The sequence below is a fragment of the Budorcas taxicolor genome, chromosome 25 (assembly GCF_023091745.1).
Source record: "Budorcas taxicolor isolate Tak-1 chromosome 25, Takin1.1, whole genome shotgun sequence".
Taxonomy (NCBI): domain Eukaryota; kingdom Metazoa; phylum Chordata; class Mammalia; order Artiodactyla; family Bovidae; genus Budorcas; species Budorcas taxicolor.
In genome coordinates this window covers 43250179-43266346 of record NC_068934.1, presented here as the reverse complement: position 1 = coordinate 43266346, position 16168 = coordinate 43250179, and the positions used below count along the sequence as shown (strand labels likewise).

The following is a 16168-nucleotide window of genomic DNA, read 5'->3' as shown; positions in this document are numbered from 1 at the left end:
CTTAGTTGTGTCCAACTCTTTGCAACCCCATGGACTGTAGCCTACCAGGCTTCTCGGTCCACGGGATTTTCCAGGCAAGAGTACGGGAGCGGGTTGCCGTTTCCTTCTCCAGGGCATCTTCCCAATCCAGGGATTGAGCCCAGGTCTCCTGCATTGCAGGCAGACGCTTTACCCTCTGAGCCAGTGGGCCCCTAACGTTTCATGGCCTGACTACCCCCACGCCTTTAAGTCTCAAGTCTTCAGACTCACCACCTCCCTCTGTCCCTCTACCTGCATCATGCCCATCTGGGGTCAGTGCCCATGAGGCTCACTCCTGTTTTGCCCTTATGCAAACATGACTTGGAGGGCTCCTGGTGGCCTGTCTTCCTGGTGCATCAGGATGTAAGCTTCGGGAGAGCAGGGCCTTATATTCACCCCTGGCTCCCGCAGAAATTCAGCCTTTCTAGGCAATCAATTTGGGGATGGAAATTGACCAGAACCTGGAGACCATAATACCAAAGGTGCTGTAGAATCCCCGTGGAGGGTTGTGCCACACAGTCGGGCGAGGCCACCAGCAGGGGTGGGAGGGGGGTGGGGGCAATTCCTGGGGAACACCAGCTTCAACTTGTGCAAAGTCAAGGCAGCAGGAAGTACAGCCAGCTGCTGGCCTCAGCAGGTTGCTAGCCCCAAAGCTTCACTCTTGGAGCAAATGAGGAAGTTTTAGTCCAGCCCCAGAAGCCACCCCAGTCCAAGACGAGGGTTTTTAGAAAATTTCCTGCAGCTGGGAAAAGTGTAATTAAAACCTACTTTAAGCTCAGTTCAGAGCAGAACTCACACACACCAGCTGAAGGCTTTTGAGCTCTCCAGTAGGGAAATCTGAAGCATCTCCTGCAATGAAAATTGGTTTTGGTTCTTGGATGGGACCCACTGTTCTCTGATCAAACTGGCTTCTGGCTTTGAGTGTGGAGAACTGATAGCATGGGAATCACCTGGAAGTTCACGGGACCCTCTGGAGCTGGGGCCACTCTGGGTCGGGCCATCTTTCAAGTTGTCCAATGGGCGACAGCACCACCTAGTGGCCACGTCGAGGCAGTGAGTCACTCAGGCGTGTCCGACTCTGCCACAGGCTCCCGTGTCCCATCAGATTCTCCATGCAAGAATACTGGAGTGGGTCATCACTCACTTCTCTAGGGGATCCTCCCGACCCAGGGATGAAACCTGGGTCTCCCTCACTGCAGGCAGCTATTTTACTGTCTGAGGCACCAGGCAAGGCGGTGGAACCGAGAAAAGCTCACACCCACCCCACCATTTAGGAAGAGAGAGACAAGAGTGTGCCTGGTTCCTAGTAGTCAGCTGGCACTCACACCTCTTCCAACGCAGGCTGTGACTCCTGCAGGACAGCTGCTTCAGTCATTTGGCAAAAAAAAAAAAAAAAAATCACTCGGAGACCTAACAATGTATAACCACGCCTGACTGGCTTGTTTTATTGGAGAAGAGGACGTGGAGTTAACAATGTGAATGAAGACAGTTGGGACCTGAGGTTGGGAAGAACACCCTCCCCTCCCCATACAAGTCCACTGCCTGAAATAAAAAATAACCAACTATGGGAGAGCAGCTGAGACAGCGACTGGGGGGCAGGGGAAGGACCATGCGTGTGCTGGGAGGGCCCAGAGGCAGCAGCTGCACGAATACGCGAGTATAAGTCTCTGAATCTTCCATGTAGGTCTGTATAAATATATAGATATGCTGTTCGCTTGTCTCCCCTTCTCTTCCCTCTGCTCCATGCTGCGTGCCGCGGTCCCAGCTCCTCTTTCCACATGAGGGTGAAGGGAAGGGGATGATGGGCAAGTCATCACCGGATGGCTATCAGGCCCACATCCATCAGCTTCTGGATCTTCTGTGCTATCACAGGATTCTTTAAGTGTCTGACAAAGAAAAGGCAAAGTTATTTGAAATGAGACTTAACCCCTAAAAATTTTTACCTGCTTGCAGAGCAAGCCCCACGGCAACCTGCCCTGGACACTACCAGCAAGAGGTGGTGAGGGGAGTCCTGGTGGAAACTGCCCTGTGGGAGAACCGCACGGGCCTCCTTTGCCAGTGGCCAGAACCTGACCGCTCTCACTGGACACGAGCCCACGGACACAGTAAACTGAGACCTCTCCCCAGCAACACTGGTCTTTCTAACTAACCACTTAGGCCATTATCGCCAACAAACAAAGCCCTTCCAGCTCACCACCACCTGCCAACCTTTTAACCGAGAATTAGACTCCACTTAGGCAGATCACACTGCTGCCAAAGTTGTGCATTCTCACTGTTTTTGTCCACCTTTTCCCTCCAAGGCCATCAGCCCCCAGCTCGACTCACTCGCTGAGCGCCTGCGGGTCCTTCTGCATCTGCTCCAGGATGAGCCGCATGGCCGGGTCACTCATTATTTGCTGCACCTCCGGGTCGGCCATGGCCCGCCGCTTCACATCCTCGGGGCTGTCGTGTCGGTTGTACTGGGCCATCATGCAGCGCTGGTAACCATCTGCGGCCTCCTGCATTCCGGCAAGGCCAGAAGGGGAGAGCGTTAGCCTGGCTCACTGCTGCAGCAGGCCCACGGTAACAGGGGTCATGGAAGGGGAAGGCAAGAGGGAAGATCAGAGAAAGGAGGCAGGGCAGGAATCCCTACAGGCCAGGGAGGCCCCACCTTGCAGCTGGAGTCCAGGTCGAGCGCTTTCTGGTAGACATCCATGGCTTTTGTGTAGTCCTTCATCGCCTCCAGGGCGGCTGCCTTCCGGGTATAACCCTTGACTGGAGACAGGAAGGGAGAGAGGTGAGGCATCACCCAGAATACACCTCTGAAGCCCGCTCTCACCTCCTCTGAACACCGTCACTCCTCAGCCCAACACTAGCTTCAAAGCGTTACAACCTCCCAAGACACACAGGCAGAGTGTGCTCTCTCTTCTCAACCCTCTGGCCAGACAGGGGGCAGAAGAGCAGCACAGGAAGACACTCACTGAAGGTCGGCTCCAGCTGGATGCACTCCTCACAGTCCTAGAAGGAAAAGCAGGACCGGATCAGGCTCACTCCTTTCGAGGCGCTCCCCACAGCTGACTCATCACCTGGATCACAAGCCTAACTGCTCACCCAGGGCCATTACAGAGCGCTCCACTTTTGTTCTAGTGCTTCTTTCACTTATTTTTGGCCGCACGGGGTTTTCATTGCTGCGGCTTCTCTTCTCACAGAGCACGGGCTCTAAGGCGCGTGGGCTCAGCAGCTGTGGTTTCTGGGCTCTAGGACACAGGCTCAGTGGCTGTGGTGCGCTGGCTGAGGCGCTCTGCAGCGTGTGGGGCCTCCTGGGCCAGGGGCTGACTCCACAGCTCCTGCTTTGGCAAGCGGTTTCTTTACCACTGAGCCACCAGGGAAGCCCCTTGTTTTATTTTTAAAACTTTATTAAAGTACAGTTGATTTACAATGTTGGGTTAGTTTCAGGTATACAGCAAGGTGAATTAGTCACACATATACATATAATCGCTGTTTCTAAGATTCTTTCCCCACATAGGCCGTTATAGAGTATGGACTGGAGTTTCTTGCGTTTCACAGACGGTCCTTATTAGTTATTTTATATATAATAGTGTGTATGTGCCAGTCCCAATCTTCCAATTTACCCCCCCACCCCAGTACTTCCGTTAACTCTGGCCTCAAGGTGATTCAATAGCAGGCCCAGAGAAAGAACAAAAAGAGCAGAGAAGCAAAGTAAAGAGAACTTCAAGATGCAATAAACCAGATCCCAAACCATCTCACAAGGCAAGGGGTCTGGACTCCTTAGAAGGCTGATGTCACTGAGGGAAAAAACCCCGAAATGTAGGGAAACTTCTACTTTGAAAAATTAAAGAGGACAATGATCACCAGAGGAAATGAATGGACCCTGATAGTGACAACTCCATAACTCTGTTCTTAGACCAGTAAAGAAATCTGAATATACACATATTCAGATGACATTATGGCTTTAGCTTTGCTATTATCAGGTGCTAATAATGTTGTGAATAGATAAGGAGAGTCATTTCAGGAGATGTATGCTCAAACACCTATGAGGTCAAGTGTCAAAATGTATCATTTCCTTTCACAAACAGTTTTAGCAAGCGTCAGTGCTGACTGTTAAAAAACGAAGGAAAACACAGGTATTCTGTATACTTGTTTGACGTGTCTTCAAAACATAAAATTACGGGACAAAGAACGCGATGCAGCGTGCCGTGTGCACTGCAGCCCAACCAACAGCTGCCGAGAAGCCCCAAGACCAGAAGCGATCCTGCTCATTCCTTCCTCCATCTGCAGTTTGGGAAAAGTCCTACGCTACCTCTCAGATGATTAACAATGTTATTCTTTGCTTTGCAAACCAACTTGTTTTTGACATGGCCCTTGTGCAGTCCTACCAGCAGCAGTGATGTCTCCAGGCTGGACAGACCCAAAAGATCTGGGTCATCAAACAAAACCATCGTGGACCCAGGTACTGGGGTCTCTAGACAGATCCAATTGCCAAGATGCACACATGAGCTCACGTTCAAGGGCGTGACGGAGAGCAACTCCTCCAGTGCTGAATATTAGCATATCTGACCACATGCGACGTGACTCACAACACAGACTCGTATCACTGAGTACCGAGGAAAGGAAGGATGGTAAAGCTCCTACAGAAAGCGAGGCAGTTCACCCCTCCCCAAAATTAAACACAGAACTGCAATACCTCCGCTGCTGCATGCAACACCCAGAAGGACCGACACAAGGAACAGACAGACATCGGTACACCCCCGTTCACAGCAGCGCCGCTCAGCACCGCCCGAAGCGGAACAACCCAACCCCCACTGATGGGTGAACAGAATACCATTCAGCCACGAGAAGAAAACACTGACATGCTACAACATGAACCTCGAAGACACTATGCTAAGTGACGTGAGCCAGGCACAAAAGGTCAATACTGTATGATCCCACTTACAGGAGGTCCCCAGAGTGATCAAATTCAAAGACAGAAAACAGAACACTGGTTGCTAGGGGCTGGAGGAGAGGAATGGGGAGTTTAGTGTTCAGAAGATGCAGTTCCACTTGGGAAGATGGAAAAGCTCTGCAGCAGAGGGTGGCGATGGCTGCACAACAGTGTGTGCAGACTTGATGCCACTCAACTGTGCAATCAAAATGTCAGAAAGGCCAAACAGTTAACACATGGAGAGAGGCCACAGGAAGGGAAAAGGGTCTACTTTCCCAGGCACTTCCCACGTGCCAAGTAACACTGCACGGGCCAGGACAGGGCACACACAGGCCCTGCACTTCACAATCTCACACATGCATCACCACCTTGAATCTATGATCAAAATAAGAACGTCAAACTGATGCTAATGAGCACATGAAAAGAGGAAGACACATTCCTCATGGACAGGCTGCCCTGCCCTCACCTTGAGCGCCAGCTGGAACTCCAGGAGCTTGGTGTAGCAGGCAGCTCGGTTGCTGTACAGCTTGGCATCTTTGGGGTTCCGTTTAATGGCTTCTGTGTAGTGCTTCATGGCCTGGGGGTAGTCCCCTTTCTGGAAACACTCATTGCCTTTGTTCTTCTCCTCCAAGGCCAGGTCAGGGTTTATGTAGGCCAGCCGCTCTTGCTCCTTCAAGATTTTCTCTGCCTAAAAAAGGTTCTTTAAATAGTCATTTAAACTCTCGTAACACTGGGCTAATAAACAGTCTTATCAGAATTTCAGTTTTCAGAAAGTACTGCTTGGCGGTGGTGGTTTAGTCACTGTCGTGTCCGACTCTTGCGACCTCACGGACTGCAGCCTGCCAGGCTCTTCTGTCCATGGAATTCTCCAGGCAAGAACCCCAGAGTGGGCTGCCATGTCCTTCTCCAGGGGGTCTTCCTAACCCAGGAATTGAGCCTGGGTTTCCTGCACTGCAGGCAGATTCTTTACTGACTGAACTGTGAGGTACTGCTGGTGAGATTTAATTTTGGGATTAATAATTTTACAGTCCTTACACTATGTACAAACTACAAACATAAACTGTACAGCACAGAGAATATAGCCAATATTTTATAACTTTAAATAGTTTTGAGTTGCTGTTGTATGACTGAAATAATGTAAATCAACCTTACGTCAATTAAAGAAATGAATTTCACATCTCTCATTATCAAGGTGTATATACTATGAAACAGAACAAACGGTATTGACATACACTTGGTATAAGGATATGCCTTATATGGAAATGATGGATTAACAGCTCTTATTTTTCCGACCAATCTTTCTGTGAATAAAATCATCCCCCTACATACTTCGGTTGTATAAAGTAAGAAAACATTTCAGTTCGATTCAGTCGCTCAGTTGTGTCTGACTCTTTATGACCCCATGGACTGCAGCACGTCAGGCCTCCCTGTCCACCATCAACTCCTGGAGTCTACCCTAACTCGTGTCCATCGAGTCAGTGATGCCATCCAACCATCTCATCCTGTCATCCCCTTCTCCTCCCGCCTTCAATCTTTCCCAGCATCAGGGTCTTAATTTACAATAAAAGCCACAACGCTGTCAGTGCACTGACCCTCAACAAATTTAAGGTCAAAACTCTGGCCGACTAAAAAAGACAGCAGAAAAACTGGGTTATTTCTATGTGTTCTCATCATTAACAGGGGACGCATCATACAAAATAACCAAAGACAACAAATTCATTACTAAATAAAAATTACTACAATAAATTAAGAAAATATCCCTCATTCCCTACCCACCTGTTGGCATCTCTTGAGCACATCTGGGGTTCGGTGCTCTGCCAGAGACTTGTTGTAGAAATGGATGGCATCCTTGTACTTTTCTTCTTTGAAATAAGAGTTGCCAATTCGTGCGTAAGCTCTGACAAAGACCCAAGGAAAAAGAATTTGCTAAGGGCAGAGCACAGACAAGGTCAGCCTCTCCAGAGGAAAGACATCTAGACACAAGCCCGCATCGCTGGCCCCCGCACCACGCCCTTCTAACGCCTTCTGTCTCAGCTCCCGCAGCCTCCTTTCCGGCCCCCCCCATGCAGACCCGGGACCCTCCCCACTACCCAAGGCACTCCAGGGCAAACGTACTTGGCAATCTGCCGGTAGTCTTCTCGGTTTTCTCGCCCCACTTCAATGGCCTTCTCACAGAGCTCCCGGCACTGACCGTAGTCACCCTTTTCGAAGTACACGGCTGCCAAGCAGAGGATCAAGAAGGAAGCGTCAGCCCTTGCCTCTTACCCGGGGCCTTGGGAGCACTCCCGCGCCCGGGCCCAGGCCTCACCTGCTTGGTTGGTTATGTATGTCATGTTGGTGGGATCCAAGTCCTTGGCTCTGTCGTAGTGCTTCAAGGCTGTGTCAAAGTCCTTCTTCTTATAGGCTTCATTCCCCAGCTCTTTTTCTTTCAGCGCCTAGAGGAGGTGCCGAAGAAAGAGGGCTGAGCACACCTAACCCAGACAGCAAAGGGAGCCAGCGCCCAGGATGTCACATGCACTCGCAGCACACACCCCCAACGATGCTACGGGAAGCAGGTTCTCCACACCCAGAGAGGAGTATCAGCTGTTAGGATGGAAAACTGGCTTCCTCTCTGCTTCCTCCGAGACACTCCCTTATCCCACCTACTCTCCTGGACCTTCGTCTGAAAGTGAGGGCGTCCTCAGAGAAGGGGAAATCCCCTGAGCTTGAAACAACCTGAGAGTGGGCAACACAGATCTGTGCTGGGTTTACCTCTGATCGGGTGAGTAAGTTCGCTCTCTCTCACACGCAGTCTCTGGGTCCGAGCCACCAGGGAACATCGGCAGAGGGGTGAGGAGGAGCGGGAGGGGCTGTCCTGGTGGCAGGAGTCTTCAGCAGACTCACGACCACCCACACCGTAGGGCCTTTTTCCAGCTTTGAGACACCATGAGCAACCAACGCTTACCCATTTAACGGTACTAAATTTGGCAACAATCTGCTGTTCCCATTTATAAGAAGGGAAATAAAACCGTTCAGCACAGGCCTGCTGCTCGAAAGACTGAAAACTGTCTGCTAAGCCAGGAAACAAGCATATGAGCTGACAGACAACATTCTCCTGGATCACAAGAACAAGGACCACACAGTCTTCGGGCTGGCCCTGGCTGATTTCCACACTGCCAGAACCAGGAGCCAGAGCCACAGTGGCCATGGGACCCTGGGGCAGACTCTGAGACACATGATGCCCACGGAACTGCTCGGTACGTGGACCTTTTAATACACTGAACATTTTAATTACTGAGAACAGTAATTTGACCACACACTGGGGACTCAAAAAACCACAACCATCTGAAGTCTGAAGATGGTCCTACCTGACACACATTTCCGGCTACTGGGCAGGTTCTAGATGCATGACAGTTAAGTGTTCCAGAGCGACACACACACACACCAACCTGCTTCTTATTCTCCGGAAGATCTTCTTCCATTGGCTCTGGTTTTGTCTCCTTTTTGGGAGGAGGTGGTGGCGGAGGTGTTGCAACCTCCTCCTCTTCATCCATACCGCCCAGATCAACTCCGAGCAGGACGCTAAGAGTAGTCATGATCCGAGGATCTTGCAGTTTCCTAGTATTGGTTAAAAAAATGAAGAACAGCACTTAGTCTTCTCCACAACTGACCTTAAACCCCACTTACTGCTAAAGCTCAGATTACTGTATTCTCACCCATGGGAAGGTTGCTAGATTCTGTACTACCCATGAGTTACAACTGTGGAATGCTCAACCCCTAAAAAATCCATATAAAATAAGAAGTAATGCAGATGGCATTTGTTTCTCGAGGCCAGCAGACACACACGGAGTGAGTTACAGGTACACTCTGTCTGATCTCAGGAGTCAAGAGGCACCCAGGCAGTCACCGACACCAGCACAAGATTTAGAGAGCCCATCTTTAGATCTGATGTGCTTTCAACCGTGAGTTTCCACTCCAACACACCAATAGAGGGCTATGCTGTGTTCTCACTATCAAGGTACATGTACCATGCAACAGAATCAATGGTACTGACATACACTCAGCACAAAAACACGCCTCAGGTGAAAATGTATGCCTGTGTATACAGAAAGGACGGAGCTGACGCTGGGTCAGCAAGGTGAAAGTGCAGTGAAGGTGGGGAGGGGCAGAACAAGCCCTCCAGATTACTCTAATACGTGATTCCCCCTGACCCTTTCTAAAAATACAAATAAACAATAAAGCAGCAAACTCTGACTGCTCTTTGGAGGAAAAAAATAAAGGCAGAAACCCCAGTCTGGTCTAGGGAACCCCTACCACAGGGTCCTAGGAAGAAACCACAGCAGTCGTGTTCGTTTCTAGAGACAAACCTGCCGCCTTGAACTTACGTGCCCAGGTCGGACGGCTTGTTCCGCAGCTGCTCGATCAGTTCCCGGTAGGTAGGATCTGCGAGCAGAGTCTTGGTCCTGGGATCACTCTCCAACTTCTGGTACAGATTAGGCATGTTGAAAGGGTTCATGAATTTCCTTTCTGTTTTGAATAAAGGAAAGCGCACCACCAGGAAGTCGGTTACTGTGCCCCCGCAGACTACTAAACCAACACTGGGGGGTGGGGGGAGCCTCACCACCACCCAACTGTAAAACAACAGTCAATGAAAGGGGCAGGGCAGTGTTCTGGAGCTTACCTGCCAACCGGGCCTCCATATTCTGGAAACCTTCTTTGAGCTGAGGATTGTTTGCTTCATGTTTTAAACCCTCCTCATAGGTTTGCTTGGCTTCTTCAAATCGGTTTAAGAATTCAAGAGCCGCTGCTTTTCGTGAATAGCCCTTAAACCAGCAAAGAAAGATAAAAAAGACACCCAGAGGTAAATTCCAAAGATGAACTCAAAACAATCTACTTTACAATTCATGGAACAAAATGGGTCTTCACGTGAAGGCCACAAAACAAACCAACAAACAGAGAGAGGACCAGGACACAACGGTAGCATCTAGTGACCCTGAGGAGCACGGCTGCTCCAGCCCCAGGACACAACGGTAGCATCTAGTGACCCTAAGGAGCACGGCCGGTCCAGCCCAGTCCATCTTATGACGCCGAGTGTTGCTAGTTTCTTGAGCAGTTTTCTCTTAGTACAGAAAATAAAACAAGTCTTAACTAATAGTACCTCAGATTTGACAAAACATGTCACCACTCTGAGGAACATTCTCAAACAGGTAGGAGGACTGGGGAAGAGGGCACTAGCCATCTACGAGTCTCTCAGGACAGGTGACCAGGCAGGCCAGAGCTACCCGCCGAGGAGCTTCTGGGCGCCCCCATTCGCGCGCGGCTTACCTTGCCCCAGTCAGGCTTCAGGTCAACGGTTTTGCAGCCGTCCTCGTAAGCCTTCTGGTAGTCTCCTTTCTTGGCATAGGCCGCGGAGCGATTGCTGTAGAGCACATGGTTCTGGGGGTCTAACTTGATGGCTTCGGAGTAGCACTGGAGCGCGTCGTCAATGTTGCCGGCACTCAGGGCCTTGTTGCCCTTCTCTTTGAGCTCGTTTACCTGAGAAGAGAGGAACCAATAGAGTTTCTCCCCATGAAATTCTTTAGTTCCTATTTCTTAAGTGACACCCATTCCTTTCTGTAGCTGTTAACAAACTAGTTACTTTACGTACCAGAAAAAACAAATCATAGATTAACTAATTTACAGTTCCCACACCTGTGTGAAACAGCAAGGAAAAAATAAAATAACAAGGAAGAAGTGGCCTGTCTCTGCTCTTTGCTGGCTCCCTTGGGCATTTACACTCCAGCCACTCTTCCAAAAGTCTCAACTTCGAGCTGAAGAAGCCACTCTAGGACTTACGCGTGAATTCCTTTCGTGGAAAAAGAAATTTCTTTGCCTTGGATTTCCAGAGTTCCAATGATAAACTGAACACAGGCCTAGTTGAAGAGGGAGCCTCCTCACTGAAGAGGGAGCCAAGAACAAAGAGGACTGAGCACGCACTGGTATACGCTCCAGCAACCCACCGGTGCCAGGAGGGCTTCAGGAGCATCAGGATGCTCACCTAGCCTCAGAGAACAATCAGTTTCCACTGGAAGATGTCCCAGCATGGCAGATTGTGGCTATTTCTTAACCCGGTAAAAATGAAGCTAGGATAAAAATAAATTTTTGTCATGTTTAAGTATTAAACATACTTAAACAAATGAAAGGGCTACCCTGGTGACTCAGTGGTAAAGAATCCACCTGCAACGCAGGAGAGGAGGATTCGATCCGTGGGTGAAGAAGATCCCCTGGAGAAAGAAATGGCAACCCACTCCAGCAGTCTTGCCTGGAGAAGCCTATGGACAGAAGAGCCTGGCCGGCTACAGTCCATGGGTGGCAAGAGAGTCGGACATGATTTAGCGACTAAACAGCAACAAAACAGATGGGAGGAGGATAAAGCAACACTGCTGCAGTTCCACCCCTACTCTCTCAAACACCCAGAACAAAAACAGCTCGAACACACCGAAAGGTTTATCTGGTGTGAAATGGACCTTGGCCATATCAGAACAGGGTTCTAATTAAAAGGCTTCTCCAAATCAGGGAGCCCAACAAGAAGGGAGGGCCACCCCTCAAACGCCCACACATCGGTTCACAACAGCTGTGTCACTCAGGATACAACCCATTCTTTCTTGGTATGCCCATCCAGTGTACTGATGCAAGAAAGAACTGCTGTGAGAAATGACTTCGGAATCCTGAGGCACACCAAATGGGACCCTCCACTAGCCAGAAAAATCTTAAGACAACCTCCAAGAGGAAAAAGGAAAGACTACCAAACTTAACCAGCAAGGAAAAAAATCTTAGAATACAGAATGCAAGCCGGAAGGTGAGAAGTTAAAAAACTCAAATAGTTTCACAAGGCAGCTGAGAATACGTTGGTGACATTCTTGCCTATCCTACAGAACATTTTCCAAACTGAGTGCACCTTTCCTGTAAGCAGGAAATCAGCACTTGAAAACATCAAGTGGACGGCGAAGGAAATGGCAACTCCAATCCAGTATTCTTACCTGAAAAACCCCACGGACAAAGGAGCCTGGTAGGCAACAGTCCATGGGGTTACAAAGGGTCCGACGCGACTTGGCGACTAAACAAGATGATTGTGTGCTAAAAATCTGAAGTGCGTGCATTTGAACTGATAAAATAAATTTATATCAACTGACACATAATTTATCCAGTTCTATTCCTGCCTGTATGTGGTAAAATTTTAAGTTTTATCACTGTGAGATTTTATTTGAAAGGTACTTAGTTTAAAAAAACCATTTTACACACTCAAAATGTCTCCAATTTGAGTATTTCCTAAAACTGAAACATGCATCTAAGAGGGAAAAAAAGGTTACATGTTGAATGGATGCAGGACAGTGGGTTTCAGCACACCTGGCCATCTTGCACAACGGCCCTGGTAAACATGCCGTCCCTGAGCTCACTCACTCGGTCTACCTGCATGTACACTTCTACTATGGGCAACTGGGAAAAAACAAATTTTTTTCCCCGTATTTTGATAACTTCGGTTTGAGATGTCTTCTTGAATTTACAACCAGTTTCTTGTCTATATCACAGCCTATTCAATCCCAGACACAATTTAGCTATCATGAGGGTGCAAAATGTTTAAACTCTGTTTCCACTCTTAATTTTTTAAAAATTTAGCAAAGAAGCTCCACATTTGGCTAAAGGGAGCAATAGGTATACAAAGGTAAAAGATTCCGTTTTGTAGATCACACCAATAAAAACTCCGAGCTGTTCCTCCTCCTCTCCCCAATCAACCATTACAGCCCAAAAACAGGTTCCAATTCAATAAACCTCTCTAGGCGTCTCACAACCCTCAGGCCACAGAGGACACAATTAACTCACAGAGAGTAACCCACAACAGCCTCAAACTCAGCCTCCCAATAACGCTGAAAGGAATCAAACAACTTACTTCTCGCTGCTTTAAATTTTCTAACGCAACTAACTCCTCCTCGTGCAATTAAAAACCCACGTTTTAGAAGAACCAGTCCTCGGTTAATTCTTGAATCACACACACAAAGAAAAAACGAAGACGGGGAGGTGCTGCACATATGATTTGTAAAACCCTGGCAGAGATGAAATTCATTCCAAGGACTTCTGTTGCACCCTCTCGTTTCCCGAATCAGGCTAAAAAGTCGGCCTGCTGCTCATCATACCTTCACTCAACACTCTTCCACCCCGGCTTTCCATGCAGAGAAATAGGGTTTCCCCGCAACTGGCTACCGAGTCCATCAGCTAACTTGCAGTGTATTCCCGTCCCCGCGTTCCTCCAAGTTAACTGAGGCCAAGACCTGGGTAACAACCTCTTTGCAACCTCTGATCTCTCTCCCAAAAGACGAATTCCCAGAGGTTGACCTGATCCCTCTCGCCTTTCGCAAGGCCCGTCGCCCACCTCCAGCCCTCCGAACGCCGCGGGCGCCATCCCCTTGCTCAGCCTGGACCCACGTCCTGGGAGGCCTCAAGGGCCCAGCCGCGGCTCCTCTTCCCGCCGCGGGCCAGACTTAAGCCGAACCGGTGCGTCCCCCGGCCCATCTCGCCGAGTTGACTGGCGACGGGCACTGAGACGACCCCGCGCTCCCCGCCGCCAGGCCTCGCTCCCCGTCCGCCCGCCGCGGCCCTCACGCCCTCGCCGCGGTTCTGCCGACCCCGGCCCCCGCCCCGGCCACAACAATCGGGCGCCCGCCCCGCCCCGCCCCTCCACCCACCGCCCGGCCTTGGCGGGTCCCAGAGCGGCCACGGGCCTCAGCCCGCCCCTCCCCCTTCACCTGCTCCATAGCCCGGTCCGGAACCCCGTTGAATAGACTCCGTCGGCTCCGCGTTCCCAACCGCACGCGCCGCCTTCTGGAACCTACTAGAAGCTGCCGGGACCCCCAGATCCCGCCTCTTCCTCGCCGGCTCACTGGTCGCTTTCCTCTAGGGGGCTTTCTAAGGTTTCCTACCATTGGCTCGAAGTCTAGCCCATCATCTTTGCTTCTCTCTCATTGGACAGTGGGGAGAGTCCTGCCTCCCCCGCGTTTCGAGACTGGACGTTGCTCTGAAAGCCCCACCCATCATATACTCTATGATTGGAGGGGGCGGACCTCTGCGACACCGATTGGTCACTTATCCCGCCAATCATGGCCGCGCTGGCCGCGCCCATTGGTTCTGTTCTTTCTGGAAATTTCCACCTCTCTCATTGGGCTGACAGACTCCGTGACAGAACCGCCTTCAGATTTAAAAAAATTTCAATTGGTCGGTGGTTGCAGACACTTTGCTCTGGTAGGTTTAAATTGCTGCCCTTCAAAGAGCAGGGTAGGCTTTTTACAGCATCGGTGGCTTATGGGAGTCCGAGGCCACAGACACCCTCTGCAGTGGTGGTTTCTGAGGGTGTGGGTTTGGTGGGTCCGCCCGGGCCGCTTCTTCCGTTGGTCTGCGGCGAGTCAGTCTGAAGCAGTTCGCTTCTCTCCGGCGGCATTGAGTCTTGGTCCTTCGCCGGAGTGTCAGGCTCAGGGATCCCAGCCAGTGGGGGTGACCGTTTGGATCGGCCTCGGGAGCGCACCCTGGCCCGTCCCTGAATCCCAATATTGGGTTCTGGGTGTCCCCAAATCCCGCGTGATGGTGAAGGCGCTGGGGCTCGGGTAGGATAGGCTCGGAATTATATCTTGGCCGATCTCCTCGGTGGAGACGCACACCCTCGCTGAACCTCTCGGGGAGAGGGCCGTGGCGTGGGATCGTTAACATTCGTGCAGTAGTGTTTTTAGCAGTTAATGAAGGGGCTCTGCCTCCGTTATTCGGAGGTAAAGGGATGAAGGAAACAAAAGACCTCACTGAGGTGCTTGATCACCTACTGGAGGGCGGCGGCGGCGTCCTGGGCGGTTCTTAAAATCGTTGCCCTCTTGCGAAAGGCAGGACAGGTACTTGCAGAGAAACAGAAAGGGCTAGAGCGTCAGAGAGAAATGATCTCACTCTGGGCCAGTGTGTGGTTCACGGAACAAAGGCCCTGTATGTCTGGGGTCTAGAGGGAGCTTGAGTGAGGGTCTTAGGCACTGCTGTGCCCGCCCCACCTCCCCACCCCCAGCTGGGTAATGCCATCCCTTCCCTGTGTTTTAGCTGCCCTTTATGCCAACAGGTTGTCACAGGGTCCTCTTCCATCCCAGCTCTGTGACCCCTTTCTCAGACATTGCAACCTAGGTCGCTACAGATCGCATGCCTCCCTTGATAACCCCCTCCCTTGCTTGGACCTTTGGAAGCTTTAGACGGGATCAGGGCCTACGTGACGGGCCTACTTTTCCCATCTGTTCTTTGCCTGTCCTCCACCTTCAGCACCAAACTCCAGGCGCACTCTCGTCTGTTCCTTGAGCTAGGTGGGCTCCTTTATTTTGGGCCTGCCTGCAAGATGTTTCCTCTGCTGGCATCCCCCTTCCACCAACTCTACCAGGTCTTGCAGGCTGATAAGAGTTGTCAAGGTTCTCTGGCGATCTGCTTGCAAACAGCTCACTCATTTCTGTCCACTAGTTCATTTGCTTTCACTACTCCATGGGCCACACGTGTCCAATTACAGCAGCAACTTTGGTATACATGCATGGCATATTTTGTAGGGCCTACAAGGGCCTTGTGTCTATTTCCGTTTATATCCTTGTCTTCCAGGTAGGTTACACAGTGTCTTGCACCTAGCTTAATTAATCAGATATGCCCTGTAGTGTTTTAGGTATAATGTGGGCACTGGGGAAGTGCAGTGAGGAATTTAAAAAATCACTGTTTTATAGTGCTCATTTTAGTGAGAGAGAGAAGCTAAAAAAAAAGGAAAAGTTTGCACGTGGAATCTGCCGTAGAGATAGAGCACTGGGCAAGTGGGTAGTGTTGCATTTTCAGCAGGGGGACCAGCTCAGACCCCAGTGAGAAGCGAACACTTGAGAAAAAACCTGAGGAAGTGAAAGAGTGAGATTCATGGGACTCCTAGGGAAGAAGCTTGCCCGTCAGAGGGAAGGTCAAATGCAAAGGCCTCGGGGTACCCAGAGTGGCAGGGGTAGGAAGGAGGGGGGACTAGAGGAACTAGGGGTGGGAAGGAGACCCTGCATGCGACGCCATTGTGTTCACTTTGGAACATGCCAGTGGATTTTAAGCAGGAAAGTGATGTGATCTGACAGGTTTATCAGGATCCCCCTGACTGCTGTATCAGTGAAGAAGATGAAAGCCTAGGGGACCTCCTAGTTGGCGGTGGCAGGATTCCAGGAAAGCTGTGATGGTGCAGTGGGC

General features: G+C 50.4%; 1 protein-coding gene across 1 annotated transcript; it reads right to left on the bottom strand.

Moving 5' to 3' along the window:
- Positions 1-1433: 1433 nt before the first annotated feature.
- STIP1 (stress induced phosphoprotein 1) lies at positions 1434-13875 on the bottom strand. Its single transcript, XM_052661622.1, has 13 exons — positions 13699-13875; positions 10244-10453; positions 9600-9741; positions 9304-9445; positions 8368-8536; positions 7248-7374; positions 7055-7157; positions 6716-6836; positions 5406-5627; positions 2979-3015; positions 2669-2772; positions 2344-2516; positions 1434-1904 (listed from the first exon to the last, which is right to left on the bottom strand). The coding sequence occupies exons 1-13, from the start codon at positions 13873-13875 to the stop codon at positions 1832-1834; spliced, it is 1800 nt and encodes a 599-aa protein (XP_052517582.1). The 3' UTR covers positions 1434-1831.
- Between the last annotated feature and the right edge of the window lie 2293 nt (positions 13876-16168).

Bases quoted from the DNA above. Each gene is read 5' to 3' on its own strand.
- STIP1 (XM_052661622.1), bottom strand. From the start codon at position 13,875: ATGGTAGGAAACCTTAGAAAGCCCCCTAGAGGAAAGCGACCAGTGAGC. The intron at 9,742-10,243 runs GTAAGCCGCGCG...TGCTGGTTTAAG, and splicing joins TGAAGCCTGACTGGGGCAAG to GGCTATTCACGAAAAGCAGC. The intron at 5,628-6,715 runs GTGGGTAGGGAA...AACCTTTTTTAG, and splicing joins TGCTCAAGAGATGCCAACAG to GCAGAGAAAATCTTGAAGGA.